Raw genomic sequence first — 17321 nt, 5'->3', positions numbered from 1 at the left:
TCCAGACTTTGTAGCCTTCTTAACAGCACATAAAGAAAAGCCTTGAGTAGGGTTCATTAAGCCATCTACTTCAACTTGAGCTACAGGGATCATCTTTAAAGGAAAGAATAAAAATCACAAAGCCCTGCACTAATTACCAGGCTCTCTATAAAAATTACCCATTAAGAATGCTTTTCCCTTTTTTTTGTGTGAAAATGATTGAAAGCTCTTCAGCATGCTACGTGTACCTTTAAGACCTGTCTAGACCTTCCTTAGCCTAAGGGCTACTAGCTGTTAGTGATTTGGATTTTAACACACAGTACATGTCTGGGATATCCCAGAAAGCACTGCACCTCTTTGTACCTGTAGACTGACCTTTACTTCCACCATCATTTTTGTCCCCCACATATATACCCTGTAGTTCTGTTTTGGAAGGAGAATGGATGACAAGAGAAAGAAAAGAAGCCCTAAGGTGTGTGTGACACAGACCCTTCCCCCTGCACCCCTGCGCAAGGTTCCTGCTCCACCCAGTAAAAGCGCAACCTTCAGTTTAGGTCTTCCACACCCACCCTCCCCAAAGCAGAAGACAAAAATTAAGAGGTAAGTACCTGAATTCTGCACTATATAGATTTGTGCAACGACAAATAAAAATATAACTACCAACGTGTATATGATGTGATTAGAGATACAATTGGCACTTTTGTAAGTTTATATAACATGTATGAAGCGGCAATACATTACAAATCGCCTTGCATAGAGTTATACATGCGGTGTATACTTATCAAAGAGTCTGTTCAGATCATTCTTTTTCTTTTATACAGAGGTTGCAAAGATCGACCACGTCCCCCTGTTCCCTGTGAGGGAGTAAGCCCAGGGCCCAGTCTGCAGCATTCTTTTTTGACGGATGTGTCCCATGTGTGTGAAATGGAAGGAGGACTCCTGAGTCTGCTCAATGATTTTCACTCTGGAAAATTGCAGGCATTTGGTAATACAGATAGGGCCACAGGCTTATAATTGAGGTTTGCCACTAAGTATTATGCACCACATCTGTGACATCTTTTCCTGTGCATTTGTGAATGTCCTCTGGTTTATGTTCTTTTCCATACTGTTTCTGTTCTCTTTGCTTGAGAATGCGATTTTTGGCTTCTGTTAAAGGGACATAACGATGCAATAATACATTTCATTGTTACATAAATTCTTGCATGTAACTATATCTTTAAATATGTGTGTAACCCTTTTTTTGGGTTACAAGTGTGCTCAGAGGCCACAATGCAATTAGGAGCTGTATATACATGTGGCCTCCAGTCTCTGTCCTACTCAGCAGTAGCTTGTTAGTGGGACATTAACTATTTGTTTTACCCCATTTGTGGGGTTATATACATAGTTACACACAAGGATTTGTACAAAAATAAAATTCTCTAAAACATTATAGCATTTTATTTTTGCACATTTATGTCCCTTTAATAAACGCTCTTTCTTCCTCTCTTAGTATCCAAATGATCAAAAACTTACCGGCTTGGAGACAAATCACACAATTTTTTTTTAAAACCCTTTACATTATATATATAGTCTTTTCGAATCCTGCAGAGCGAGACAAACAGCTGACAAGCTAAAATTTGCCTTTCTAAAATTCTTTGTTGTACCTCAAAGTACTGACAAGACTTAGTCTCCAGGCCAGAATTCTTAATGGCATCAGGCTCTTAAAGGGACAAAAAACAGGTTGAGATCTGTGCATATCCTAAAAGGGCTAATTAAGTAAAATTAGTTTGCAGAAAAAAAATGTTTAAAAATTGTTGGCAAGTATATTAAAATCATTTTTGAAAAATAAGCATAACTAAGGGTTAATGGCGAGGCACTGCAATATAAATGTGCAGGTAAAGTAATTAAAGTACATATTATTATATTTTATCTCTATCCCAACTTGTTTTATGTCTCTTTAAGGTTCCATCTGGGGACGCTCTCACTACACATCATAGTATCCTTGTGTTTTCCTTTGTCCTCTGCCACTTTAACTCTGTACTTGGACGTCCCATCTGTTACAGGCCATGTATGCACTTTTGAACAGTTAGAGCGGATACGAGAGATGCAGGAACAGTTGGCAAGGCTCCATTTTAGTCTGGATGTTTGTGCAGAGGACCTGAGGGAGGAGACGCATGAAGAGCGTAATTTGGAGCAGCTTCTAAGTAATGTGAGGAATTTACAATATATGCATTTGTGTGTATATATCAGACTAAAATGTTACCCATCTGTCTGTTACTATTAAGAAAACAGATATATAAAACAGTGTTCTGTGCATATAACAGTGAGTGTGCCTGTAGTTAGTTCCTCATTACCAAATTATCAGTGTCACTGTTTTGAATTTGCATTCCGTTACCTGATTTTAGCAAACCAGATGAAGATAGGAAAAATATTGTATATTATTTTATGATTAATTATTGCAATATGTCTGATTTGTCCATGTCTCCCCCCTAAATTTTTTAAACCATTGATAATCCATTGGTTATGATTTTATCACTCCTTGCTCAAATAAAAGTGGTCTTTATCTTACAATATTAAATTATAGACATTTTATGACATATTTTGAGATTAATTTAGTCTGAACATTATGGGCTGGATTACGAGTGAAGCGCAAACATTTTCACCCGAGCGATAAGGGTTTATCGCGAGGGTTTGCGTTCATCGTGCTTGTTATTATAAGTTGAAAATAAACGTGATCACGTCAGCGCAATTGCGATTTAGGATAGAATTATTACCGCAACTTCAGAGCTTTGGTTAACGGTTTCACGAAACATAAAAGTTGCACAAAACACATAAAAAATAAATTACAAAGTATATATAATAACACCATTTAATAAAAATTATTAAAAAAATATTGCGCACAAAAGTTATAAAGGCTAAAAGATATGAGATAAAAAAAAAACAGCAAAAAAAAAAACCAACAGAATAGTTCAGCACTAGTGTCAGATATATGCTTGCTGCAGGGTTCAGACTCCAAACCCTCAAAATATGTACAAAGTCCAAAGAGCAGCCTCACCATATAAAAATGTAATTTATTAGGTTAGTACAAAATCAGATATAAGGAGGCCAATTTAACAAATGTCTTGCGGACCTGATCCGACAGTGCGGATCAGGTCCGCAAGACATCGCTGAATGCGGAGAGCAATACGCTCTCCGTATTCAGCATTGCACCAGCAGCTCACAAGAGCTGCTGGTGCAACGCCGCCCCCTGCAGACTCGAGGCCAATGGGCGGCCAGCAGGGGGTGTCAATCAACCCGATCGTACTCGATCAGGTTGAATTCCGGCGATTCCTGTCCTCCTGCTCAGAGCAGGTGGACAGGGTAATGGAGCACTGCTCCATAACTTGTGTTTCTGGCGAGTCTGAAGACTCGCCAGCAACACGGGCCGTCAAGCTCCGTTCGGAGCTTGATAGATAGGCCCCAAGATCTCAGATGTTAGTTAGAAAAAAAAAAAGCAGGCAAACTGCTTTAATATTGAGATACATACATATACATATACATATACATTGCTAAAGATATATATATATATATATATATAAACTGTATATATATGTCTATATATGTGTACATATGTATTTATATGTGTATATATATATATATATATATTTACAAACATAAATACACATATAAATACATATGTACACATATATACACATATATAGAAGTGCATTAGAGCCCTTTGCCGTTAAGTAGATGAAAACATGTAAAAGCATATTCATGCAATATTTATATTTAAAAAAGTATTATACTGTATATTTACTGTAAATATTTCACATTTCATAGCAGAATATATTCTATGTATTTCTAAATAGATATTCCTCTCTCTCTCTCTCTCTCTCTCTCTATGCGTATATATCTATACCTATATATAATCATGCATATATACATATAGGTATAGATAAATATTGTACCAACAAACCCATCAGATATATGTAGAAATATGTATTTATGAATAAATAGAACATATTATGCTATGTGCAGAACATTAGAATGTGAAATATTCATATTTTCATGTCACGTTAGTGCAAATAATTATATGCAATTGTGTTTGCGCAAGAGTGGGGGTTTTAGTTTTTTTTTTCTTCCTACTTTGTTTTCTCCATTGACTTCTATGGGGGAATACGTGAACGCGCATGCAATATTCTAACTTCGGATTTTTGCACTCGTCGGGTTACTGCGAGGGCAAAAACAGTTTACTTTCAACTCATAATACAAGCACAAAAATCTTACTTCTAGTGCAAGTAACGCTCAAGCGGAAGCGTTAATTGGCACTCCACTCATAATCTGGCCCTATGTCATCTTTTTTTTTCTTTTTAGATTTTGATGCATAAAATAATTATATCTTAGTGAATATTACAATATTATAGTCTGCTTCAACTAGAATATGACATTTGATTAATAGCAATGACAGTGCAATAATGCTGTATCTAGTCATCCTTCTTATATCTTATTGGCTGTTATGAAAGTAATATGATACTGTTTATGTGTTATATTCGCATGTTTATGAATTGTTGATGCAGATAATGTCAAGTGAGAGAAACACTTCTTTTCTCCTCTTATTTTCAGCTGGAAGAACTCAGTAATTCAATGTATCCTTTGACAGATGTACTCTGTTCTATATTACAGTGTTCTGGGCTATATTATATTTGTAAAGTAAAAAGATGGTAGAAGAATTCCAAAACTCCAATATCTTTACAGCTTTATTGGCTCCAAAGATAAAGTAAAAATCACAATGTTTGGGGAATAAGCCCTTAAACGTCGTTTGTCACTCTTATAAAGCTGCACAGGTGCTTGGCTATTTATATATACTGTGCTCTATTATCTTAGTACCGATACTTAGCACTGTGCTAGAACGTTTGCGGGCATAAATACTTTTTGTGCTATATTGTATGGAAGTGTAGTGCCTTCACATATTTGCTAGTAGTTGCACTCCTACAAAAAAAAATAATCCTGGGGTGATCAGGTTAATTCACTTTTCAATAACCACGGTTCAGGTGTGAAGAGGAAACATGTTCCCTGTAACGTCACAACGGTTTAATAAACAGTTGATTAAGGAGAGTGCCAGGCTGGTAATTTTACCTTGTTCTTTTTTTTTAAATAGCTTTATTGAGAATACAAACAAACAGTAAGAAATCAAAAATTAGATGTTTACATGCTTTTCAAACAGGTATACAGGATTGTTGATTACATCCAGGTAAAGAGTACAATAAAGCTTACAGTCAAATACTGGATGAATATAAATAGAGTGTTTTTTATTTATATATATATATATATATATATACATACAAACAAAAAGGTATTAGCGCACATCCATTTTCAAAAGCACAACGGGGGCTCGATCCGATAAAAATCGTCGCCCGCAAAAGCTGGCGACGCCAATATTTGCACGGGTTTGGTATCCTATATACGGCGTAACCTAGAAGTTACGCACGTATATTTCTGCCGTCGCCCATAGTTTTTTGGGCCATAGGCAGGTATACCAAACCAGCGCAGTTTGGTATCCAATATACAGCGTAAGGACTTACGTGGCGAAAATGGAGAAATCTTACTCCATTTTCACCTCGCCACAAAAAGCAGCCGTAAGAAGCCTTACGCTGACTATTGGAGCCCCGTAACTCCCTAAACTAGCTGCTAAATAAACCTAACACCTATCGCATGCGCAATGTCTATCTAGCTGTCAACCGCGATCTGCTAAATAAAACCTAACACCTAACGCATGCGCAATGTCTATCTACCTGTCAACCGCGATCCCCCGCCGCAATCCCTAATAAAGTATTTAACCCCTAAAACGCCGCCATCTACATAAACTAACCCCCTACTGTGAGCCCCTAAAACCGCCACCATCTAACTGATCTATCCCCTACTGTGAGCCCCTAAAACCGCCACCATCTAACTGATCTATCCCCTAATGTGAGCCCCTAAAACCACCACCATCTACCTGATCTATCCCCTAATCTGACCCCTTACACCGCCGCCAGCTATATTAATATTATTAACCCCTAATCTAATATCCATAAAGTAATAAGCTCTATTACCAGCCCTTAAAAGGGCCTTTTGCGGGGCTTTGCCCCAAAGTTAACAGCTCTTTTGCCCTATAACCTGCCCTCCCTACACCACCGCCACCTATATTAATGGTATTAACCCCTAATGTAAGCCCCTTACACCGCCGCTATCTATATTAAAATTATTAACCGCTAATTTAATCTACCTACCCCGCCGCCAGCTATATTATCTATATTAACCCTAAGTATATTATAGTTAATATAGTTATTACATTATATATATTAACTATATTAACCCTAATTATATTAGGGTTAATATAGTTACTATAGTATTTATATTAACTATATTAACTCTATCTAACCCTAACACCCCTAACTAAATTCTTATTAAATAAATCTAATTTATATTATAAACTAAAATATTCCTATTTAAATCTAAATACTTACCTATAAAATAAATAGGTAGATAGCTACAATATAATTAATAATTACATTGTAGCTATGTTAGGGTTTATATTTATTTTACAGGTAAATTGTTAATTATTTTAACTAGGTATAATAGCTATTAAATAGTTATTAACTATTTAATAGCTACCTAGTTAAAATAATTACCCAATTACCTGTAAAATAAATCCTAACCTAAGTTACAAATACACCTACACTATCAATAAATTAAATAAACTACAAATATCTATCTAAAAATACAATTAAATAAACTAAACTAAATTACAAAAAAACAAACACTAAATTACAAAAAAGATTACAAGATTTTTAAGCTAATTACACCTATTCTAAGCCCCCTAATAAAATAATAAAGCCCCCCAAAATAAAAAAAATTCCCTACCCTATTCTAAATTAAAAAAAGTTCAAAGCTCTTTTACCTTACCAGCCCTTAAAAGGGCCTTTTGTGGGGGCATGCCCCAAAGAAAACTGCTCTTTTGCCTGAAAAAAAAAACACAATACCACCCCCCAACATTACAACCCACCACCCACATACCCCTAATCTAACCCAAACCCCCCTTAAATAAACCTAACACTACCCCCCTGAAGATCTCCCTACCTTGTCTTCACCACACCGGGCCGAACTCCTTATCCGATCCGGGCGATGTCTTTATCCAAGCGGCAGCAAAGTCTTCTTCCATCAAGCGGCATCTTCAATCTTCATTCGTCGCTCCTCTGACGCGAAGCGTCCATCCCGGCCGACGACTGAACGACGAATGAGGTACCTTTAAATGATGTCATCCAAGATTGCGTCAGTCGAATTCCGATTGGCTGATAGGATTCTATCCGCCAATCGGAATTAAGGTAGAAAAATCCGATTGGCTGATAGAATCCTATCAGCCAATCGGAATTCGACGGACGCCATCTTGGATGACGTAATTTAACGGTACCTCATTCGTCGTTCAGTCGTCGGCCGGGATGGATGCTCCGCGTCGGAGGAGCGACGAATGAAGATTGAAGATGCCGTTTGATGGAAGATGCTGCCGGATGGAAGAAGACTTTGCTGCCGCTTAAATAAAGACATCGCCCGGATCGGATGAGGAGTTCGGCCCGGTGTGGTGAAGACAAGGTAGGGAGATCTTCAGGGGGGTAGTGTTAGGTTTATTTAAGGGGGGTTTGGGTTAGATTAGGGGTATGTGGGTGGTGGGTTGTAATGTTGGGGGTGGTATTGTGTTTTTTTTTTTCAGGCAAAAGAGCAGTTTTCTTTGGGGCATGCCCCCACAAAAGGCCCTTTTAAGGGCTGGTAATGTAAAAGAGCTTTGAAATTTTTTTAATTTTGAATAGGGTAGGGAATTTTTTTTATTTTGGGGGACTTTATTATTTTATTAGGGGGCTTAGAATAGGTGTAATTAGCTTAAAAATCTTGTAATCTTTTTTTATTTTTTGTAATTTAGTGTTTGTTTTTTTTGTAATTTAGTTTAGTTTATTTAATTGTATTTTTAGATAGATATTTGTAGTTTATTTAATTTATTGATAGTGTAGGTGTATTTGTAACTTAGGTTAGGATTTATTTTACAGGTAATTGGGTAATTATTTTAACTAGGTAGCTATTAAATAGTTAATAACTATTTAATAGCTATTATACCTAGTTAAAATAATTAACAATTTACCTGTAAAATAAATATAAACCCTAACATAGCTACAATGTAATTATTAATTATATTGTAGCTATCTTAGGGTTTATTTTATAGGTAAGTATTTAGATTTAAATAGGAATATTTTAATTAATAATATTAATATTAGATTTATTTTAATAAGAGTTTAGTTAGGATGTTAGAGTTAGATAGGGTTATTATACTTAATATATATATATATATAATATAATAACGATATTAACTATATTAACCCTAATATAATTAGGGTTAATATAGTTAATATATATAATATAATAACTATATTAACTATATTAACCCTAATATAATTAGGGTTAATATAGTTAATATAGCTGGCGGCGGTGTAGGGGGATTAGATTAGGGGTTAATACATTTATTATAGGTGGCCGCGGTGTAGGGGGATGTAGATTGTAGGCAAAAGAGCAGTTTACTTTGTGACAAAGCCCCGCCAAAAGCCCTTTTAAGGGCTGGCAAAAGAGCTGAATTCTTTGGGGCATGCCCCGCAAAAAGCCCTTTTAAGGGCTGGCAAAAGAGCTGTTACTTTGGGGCAATGCCACGCAAAAAGCCCTTTTCAGGGCTATTTGTAGGGTTAGACTTAGGTTTAGTGGTAGGGATAGTTTAGTATTTTAGGGGTTAAATAATTTAATATAAATGGCGGCGGGGTAGGGGGATTAGATTAGGGGTTAATAATTTTAAAATAGATAGCGGCGGGGTAGGGGCTCACTTTAGGGGGTAGGTAAGGTAGATGGCGGCGGTGTTAGGGGCTCACTTTAGGGGGTTATAGATTTAATATAGCTGGCGGCGGTTTAGGGGTTAATAACTTTATTAGGTTGCGGCAGGGTTTTGGAGCGGCGGTTTAGGGGTTAATACATATTTTATTGTTAGGATAGTGAGGGGGGATAGCGGATAGAGGGTTAGACGTGTCGGGCTATGTTAGGGAGGCGTGTTAGACAGTGCGGGTGATTTCATACTTTAGTCAGGTTTTGTAGGCGCCGGCAGTTTCTAATGTGGCGCAAGTCACTGGCGACACCAGAAATTTGTACTTGCGCAGATTTCTGGACATCGCTGGTTTATCCGACTTACGGCACGTTAGCATCTGACGGCGCCGTATATTGGATAGCTCGAGATGCGAGCTGAAACTGCGGGCGATGCTTGCGCCGCAAACTACGCCGTATATTGGATCGCGCCCCATATTTTTTGAACTGCTGCAAAAAATTGCCTGCAAAAAACATCAAGAGACAACTATTCTTTCTAAATAAAATTGGGATCTAAGTCACACAATATGGCTATATATATATATATATATATATATATATATATATATATATATATATATATATATATATATATATATATATATATATATATATAGTCCCTAACCTACAGCCACACATGCTAGCTTTCAAACAAACTGAAATACAGCAAGAGTGACACAGGCTTGACATGTGATATTTAGCCACTCCGGTTTGAGATTGCAGTTCATTTCAGTGTTTTGAATAACTCTAGGAAAATGACAAAAGGCTGTGTCAGCAGTGCCGGATTGTCCCACCGGGATGCCGGAAGATTTTCCGGTGAGTTGGTTGTGCAACAGGGCCACATCTCGAGCAAGCCTTTTGCACAGCATAGCACAGTTATTCAAGGCCGCTCTGACCCTGAAAGTGTGTCAACCTTGTATTTCAGTTTCTAGCAAGAAATTAAGAGACTTTGACGTGGTCCTGGGCCTATCAGCATTTGGCCAAAAGCTATAACTAACTCTTTCAGTTTCTTTTTAGTCTAGCTGTCTAGTCTAGTTAGTACAAGACTCTCCGTATTGTGTTTATATTTTTATGAAAATTGTCTTATGGGTTTTGCACTAAAGCTTGTCTGGTGCTAACTGCTTGAGTTACCGGGGGTAAATGCAGCTGCTTGTGAGTGCTGGTAAGCACCAATGGCTGTGAGTTTTCTCCTGTTAAGTGTAGTCAGTCCACGGGTCATCCATTACTTATGGGATTATATCTCCTCCCTAACAGGAAGTGCAAGAGGATCACCCAAGCAGAGCTGCTATATAGCTCCTCCCCTCTACGTCATACCCAGTCATTCTCTTGCACCTAACTAATAGATAGGACGTGTGAGAGGACTGTGGTTGTTAAACTTAGTTTTTATTTCTTCAATCAAAAGTTTGTTATTTTAAACGGCACCGGAGTGTGTTGTTCTTTCTCAGGCAGCATTAGAAGAAGAATCTACCTGAGTTTGTGTATGATCTTAGCGGTCGTAACTAAGATCCATTTGCTGTTCTCGGCCATTCTGAGGAGTGAGGTAACTTCAGAACAGGGGACAGCGGGCAGGGTTCACCTGCAAGGAGGTATGTTGCAGTATATTATTTTCTAAGGAATGGAATTGACTGAGAAAATACTGCTGATACCGATGTAATGTAAGTGCAGCCTTAAATGCAGTAGTAGTGACTGGTATCAGGCTGATATGTATGTATGTTTACACTGAGGTATTTCTAGGGAATGGAACTTCACTAAGAAAATACTGTATACATTTAACTTATATTTGAGCCTCCACTGCAGTGAAAGCGACTAGCAGCAGGCTTATTAATAACATTTCATAATTTTATATTAAACGTTTACTGGCATGTTAATCGTTTTTTCTCTGAGATACTTGGTGATAAAACTTTATGGGCATTATTTTTCCACATGGCTGTCGTTTGTTTATGAATAAAATCAGTTTACTGAGCTTCCCCACTGTTGTATTATGAGTGGGAGGGGCCTATTTTGGCGCTTTATTGCGCAGTAAAAATTCAGTCACAGTCTTCCTATTTCTTCCTCCATGATCCAGGACGTCTCTACAGAGCCCAGGGGTCTCCAAAACTAGTTTTGAGGGAGGTAATCACTCACAGCAGACCTGTGAGACTGTGTTTTGACTGTGATAAAAAACGCTTATATTAAATTGTTATCCGTTTTTGGGTGCTAAGGGGTTAATCATCCATTTGCTGGTGGGTGCAATCCTTTGCTAACTTAATGCATTTACTGTGAAAATTTGGTTGCTATAACTAATTTGGTTCATTGTTATTTCAACTGTGACAGTTTTTTGTGCTTCTTAAAGGCACAGTAACGTTTTTTATATTGCTTGTAAATTTATTTGAAAAGTATTTTCCAAGCTTGCTAGTCTAATTGCTAGTTTGTTTAAACATGTCTGACACAGAGGAATCTCTTTGTGCAATATGTTTAAAGGCCAATGTGGAGCCCAATAGAAATTTGTGTACTAATTGCATTGATGCTACTTTAAATAAAAGCCAATCTGTACATGTAAAGAAAATTTCACCAGACAACGAGGGGGAAGTTATGCCGACTAACTCTCCTCACGTGTCAGTACCTTCGTCTCCCGCTCAGGAGGTGCGTGATATTGTGGCGCCAAGTACATCAGGGCGGCCCATACAAATCACTTTGCAAGACATGGCTAATGTTATGACTGAAGTATTATCTAAATTGCCAGAATTAAGGGGTAAACGCGACCACTCTGGGGTGAGAACAGAGTGCGCTGATAATAATAGAGCCATGTCTGATACTGCGTCACAATTTGCAGAACATGAGGACGGAGAGCTTCATTCTGTGGGTGACGGATCTGATCCAAGTAAACTGGACTCAGACATTTCAAATTTTAAATTTAAGCTTGAGAACCTCCGTGTTTTACTAGGGGAGGTTTTAGCGGCTCTGAATGATTGTAAAACGGTTGCAATTCCAGAGAAATTATGTAGGCTGGATAGATACTATGCGGTACCGGTGTGTACTGATGTATTTCCTATACCTAAGAGGCTTACAGAAATTATTAACAAGGAGTGGGATAGACCCGGTGTACCTTTTTCACCCCCTCCTATATTTAGAAAAATGTTTCCAATAGACGCCACCACACGGGACTTATGGCAGACGGTCCCTAAGGTGGAGGGAGCAGTTTCTACTCTGGCTAAGCGCACCACTATCCCGGTGGAGGATAGCTGTGCTTTTTCAGATCCAATGGATAAAAAGTTAGAGGGTTACCTTAAGAAAATGTTTGTTCAACAAGGTTTTATATTACAACCCCTTGCATGCATTGCGCCTGTCACGGCTGCGGCGGCATTCTGGTTTGAGTCTCTGGAAGAGACCATTAGCTCAGCTCCATTGGATGAGATTATAGACAAGCTTAAAGTCCTTAAGCTAGCTAATTCATTTATTTCTGATGCCGTAGTACATTTAACTAAGCTTACGGCTAAGAACTCCGGATTCGCCATTCAAGCGCGTAGAACGCTGTGGCTTAAATCCTGGTCAGCCGATGTGACTTCTAAATCTAAATTGCTTAACATACCTTTCAAAGGGCAGACATTATTCGGGTCCGGTTTGAAAGAAATTATCGCTGACATTACTGGAGGTAAGGGCCATGCCCTGCCTCAAGACAGGGCCAAACCAAGGGCTAAACAGTCTAATTTTCGTGCCTTTCGTAACTTCAAGGCAGGAGCAGCATTAACTTCCTCCGCTCCAAAACAGGAAGGAACTGTTGCTCGCTACAGACAGGGCTGGAAACCTAACCAGTCCTGGAACAAGGGCAAGCAGGCCAGAAAGCCTGCTGCTGCCCCTAAGACAGCATGAAGTGAGGGCCCCCGATCCGGAAACGGATCTAGTGGGGGGCAGACTTTCTCTCTTCGCCCAGGCTTGGGCAAGAGATGTCCAGGATCCCTGGGCGTTAGAGATCATATCTCAGGGATATCTTCTGGACTTCAAAGCTTCTCCTCCAAAAGGGAGATTTCATCTTTCAAGGTTGTCAGCAAACCAGATAAAGAAAGAGGCGTTTCTACGCTGTGTACAAGACCTTTTACTAATGGGAGTGATCCACCCAGTTCTGCGGTCAGAACACGGACAAGGGTTTTACTCAAATCTGTTTGTGGTTCCCAAAAAAGAGGGAACCTTCAGACCAATTTTGGACTTAAAGATCCTAAACAAATTCCTAAAAGTTCCATCGTTCAAAATGGAAACTATTCGGAACAATCTTACCTATGATCCAAGAGGGTCAGTACATGACCACAGTGGATTTAAAGGATGCCTACCTTCACATACCGATTCACAAGGATCATTATCGGTACCTAAGGTTTGCCTTCCTAAACAGGCATTACCAGTTTGTAGCTCTTCCCTTCGGGTTAGCTACGGCCCCAAGAATCTTTACAAAGGTTCTGGGCTCTCTTCTGGCGGTACTAAGACCGCGAGGAATATCGGTAGCTCCGTACCTAGACGACATTCTGATACAAGCGTCAAGTTTCCAAACTGCCAAGTCTCATACAGAGTTAGTTCTGGCATTTCTAAGGTCGCATGGGTGGAAGGTGAACGTAGAAAAGAGTTCTCTTTTGCCACTCACAAGAGTTCCCTTCTTGGGGACTCTTATAGATTCTGTAGAAATGAAAATTTACCTGACAGAGGACAGGTTAACAAAACTTCTAAATGCTTGCCGTGTCCTTCATTCCATTCAACACCCGTCAGTGGCTCAATGCATGGAGGTAATCGGCTTAATGGTAGCGGCAATGGACATAGTACCTTTTGCACGCCTGCATCTCAGACCACTGCAATTGTGCATGCTAAGTCAGTGGAATGGGGATTACTCAGATTTGTCCCCTATGCTGAATCTGGATCAAGAGACCAGAGATTCTCTTCTATGGTGGCTTTCTCGGCCACATCTGTCCAGGGGGATGCCCTTCAGCAGGCCAGATTGGACGATTGTAACAACAGACACCAGCCTGCTAGGTTGGGGCGCTGTCTGGAATTCCCTGAAGGCTCAGGGATCATGGACTCAGGAGGAGAGACTCCTTCCAATAAACATTCTGGAATAAAGAGCAGTTTTCAATGCCCTTCTGGCTTGGCCTCAGTTAGCAACTCTGAGGTTCATCAGGTTTCAGTCGGACAACATCACGACTGTGGCTTACATCAACCATCAGGGAGGGACAAGGAGTTCCCTAGCGATGATGGAAGTCTCAAAGATAATTCGCTGGGCAGAGTCTCACTCTTGCCACCTGTCAGCGATCCACATCCCAGGCGTGGAGAACTGGGAGGCGGATTTCCTAAGTCGTCAGACTTTTCATCCGGGGGAGTGGGAACTTCATCCAGAGGTATTTGCCCAACTGCTTCGGTGTTGGGGCAAACCAGATCTGGATCTCATGGCGTCTCGCCAGAACGCCAAGCTTCCTTGTTACGGATCCAGGTCCAGTGACCCGGGAGCGGTACTGATAGATGCTCTGACAGCACCTTGGGTCTTCAACATGGCTTATGTGTTTCCACCCTTCCCGATACTTCCTCGATTGATTGTCAGGATCAAACAGGAGAGAGCATCGGTGATTCTAATAGCGCCTGCGTGGCCACGCAGGACCTGGTATGCAGATCTAGTGGACATGTCGTCCTGTCCACCATGGTCTCTGCCTCTGAGACAGGACCTTCTGATTCAGGGTCTTTTCAAACATCCAAATCTAATTTCTCTGAGGCTGACTGCATGGAGATTGAACGCTTGATTCTATCAAAGCGTGGATTCTCGGAGTCAGTGATTGATACCTTAATACAGGCTAGGAAACCTGTTACCAGGAAAATTTACCATAAAATATGGCGTAAATACTTGCATTGGTGCGAATCCAAGAGTTACTCATGGAGTAAGGTTAGGATTCCTAGGATATTGTCTTTTCTACAAGAAGGTTTAGAAAAGGGTTTATCTGCTAGTTCGTTAAAGGGACAGATCTCAGCTCTGTCCATCCTTTTACACAAACGTCTGTCAGAAGTTCCAGACGTTCAGGCTTTTTGTCAGGCTTTGGCCAGGATTAAGCCTGTGTTTAAAACTGTTGCTCCGCCGTGGCGCTTAAACTTAGTTCTTAACGTTTTACAGGGTGTTCCGTTTGAACCCCTTCATTCCATTGATATCAAGCTGTTATCTTGGAAAGTTCTGTTTTTAATGGCTATTTCCTCGGCTCGAAGAGTCTCTAAGTTATCGGCCTTACATTGTGATTCTCCTTATCTGATTTTTCATTCAGACAAGGTAGTTCTGCGTACTAAACCTGGGTTCTTACCTAAGGTAGTCACTAACAGGAATATCAATCAAGAGATTGTTGTTCCATCATTGTGTCCTAATCCTTCTTCAAAGAAGGAACGACTTCTGCACAATCTGGACGTCGTCCGTGCCCTGAAATTTTATTTGCAGGCAACTAAAGATTTTCGCCAAACTTCTTCCCTGTTTGTCGTTTATTCTGGACAGAGGAGAGGTCAAAAAGCTTCGGCTACCTCTCTCTCTTTCTGGCTTCGTAGCATAATACGTTTAGCCTATGAGACTGCTGGACAGCAGCCTCCTGAAAGAATTACAGCTCATTCTACTAGAGCTGTGGCTTCCACTTGGGCCTTTAAAAATGAGGCCTCTGTTGAACAGATTTGCAAGGCTGCAACTTGGTCTTCACTTCACACCTTTTCGAAATTTTACAAATTTGACACTTTTGCTTCTTCGGAGGCTGTTTTTGGGAGAAAGGTTCTGCAGGCAGTGGTTCCTTCCATGTAAAGATCCTGCCTGTCCCTCCCGTCATCCGTGTACTTTTAGCTTTGGTATTGGTATCCCATAAGTAATGGATGACCCGTGGACTGACTACACTTAACAGGAGAAAACATAATTTATGCTTACCTGATAAATTCCTTTCTCCTGTAGTGTAGTCAGTCCACGGCCCGCCCTGTTGTTTACGGCAGGTCTAAATTTTTAAATTAAACTCCAGTCACCACTGCACCCTATAGTTTCTCCTTTCTCGTTTGGTTTCGGTCGAATGACTGGGTATGACGTAGAGGGGAGGAGCTATATAGCAGCTCTGCTTGGGTGATCCTCTTGCACTTCCTGTTAGGGAGGAGATATAATCCCATAAGTAATGGATGACCCGTGGACTGACTACACTACAGGAGAAAGGAATTTATCAGGTAAGCATAAATTATGTTTTTTCAATGGCATAGTATGGTTTGAGAATGCAACCTATTTCCATGCTTTATATATATATATATATATATATATATATATATATATATATTGCTCTATAGTGGCTTTATAAAACGGTTAGCTAAAGATGTAGTATCTAAATATAAGCATCACTTTGCAATATAAAAGCAAGCTTTGTTGTTATTTCCTTAACATAAACTTTAGACAAAAACTGCACTTGGGAGAAAATCAAGAGTCAGAAGAAGTTAAAGTACTGGAATAAAACTGTTGTCATTAAGGATGGGGAGCACCAGAGCTGGCTGAGTCATTTCTCTTTATGGAGGTTTAGTTTTAATAGGATGTGTCTGCCATAGCTTTCAAATGGTTTCTGCACAGCTTGGGACATACTGAAAAGCACAGGAAATGAATACAGGGATGAAGATATCTTTTAGAACTATATGTGGTAGAGAATAAAGCACCCACCCAAAAGAGGACAGATTTAGGAGTAACAAAAATATTTTATTGCAAAACAACGTGCTGTTTGGAGTGATCCAGAATGTGAACATCTTTATATGCTGAATACAGTGACAGTAGCTCACGTTCTATGCTGATTATAAAGGGCCAAACATACAATGAATGGATTTGGTCCAATCTTGAAGTTAGTGTGTGGAAATACATGCAGCATAATGACCTATGGTAATTTTGTTTTTCTAATAGAATCTCTAATATTTTATTTTTAATACATTTACTAGCATGTAATAATATGATAATGTGCGACTTTAATAAACAGCTGAGTAACAAAGTGTTTTCATTTTACATTATTGAGTCTAAACCAGAGTGGTAAAATGCCCACAGGTGTCATAGAACACAGGAAGTGAAATGATACTAAATATACATTTTAACATTTTTGCAACACACTTGTATACTGTCAATACACACTTCTGTAGAATTTTACTTTATATCGTTATATTGTATTTATTTGTACTTACTTGGGGTATTAAAGTCATGACTCATATTAAAAATAATTGAGGAATATCTTATTAAAGGAACATTAAACCAGAATTTTATTCCCCATAAAAGGCTCTGCTTGAGAGTAAACTTTCGCTAGAAGTAAGCTTTTTGCGCGAGTTGAGTAGTGCGAATTATACAAGTTGAAAGTAAAAAGTTTGCATGGGATCAAAACCCAACTCGTGCTAACCAAAGGACGCATTAAAGAGACAGTGAAGTCAAAATTAAATGTTCATGATTGAGATAGGGCATGCAATTTTAAACAACTTAC

The 17321-nt window shown here is 39.2% G+C and overlaps 1 protein-coding gene across 3 annotated transcripts in view; it reads left to right on the top strand.

Moving 5' to 3' along the window:
• Positions 1-16844, top strand: part of CCDC28B (coiled-coil domain containing 28B) — a 36255-nt gene extending 19411 nt beyond the window's left edge. For all 3 annotated transcript variants that reach the window (XM_053707238.1, XM_053707239.1, XM_053707240.1), the window contains exons 2-6: positions 401-579; positions 801-964; positions 2022-2167; positions 4564-4586; positions 16268-16844. In XM_053707238.1, the coding sequence (XP_053563213.1) occupies positions 401-579; positions 801-964; positions 2022-2167; positions 4564-4586; positions 16268-16325 (570 nt within the window). In that variant the 3' untranslated portion in view covers positions 16326-16844. The remainder of the gene's footprint in view (positions 1-400; positions 580-800; positions 965-2021; positions 2168-4563; positions 4587-16267) is intronic.
• Positions 16845-17321: the final 477 nt, after the last annotated feature.

This window comes from Bombina bombina, chromosome 3 (genome assembly GCF_027579735.1).
Source record: "Bombina bombina isolate aBomBom1 chromosome 3, aBomBom1.pri, whole genome shotgun sequence".
NCBI lineage: Eukaryota > Metazoa > Chordata > Amphibia > Anura > Bombinatoridae > Bombina > Bombina bombina.
Note: the sequence above shows the minus strand (reverse complement) of the source record. Positions and strands in the feature narration are given on the sequence as shown.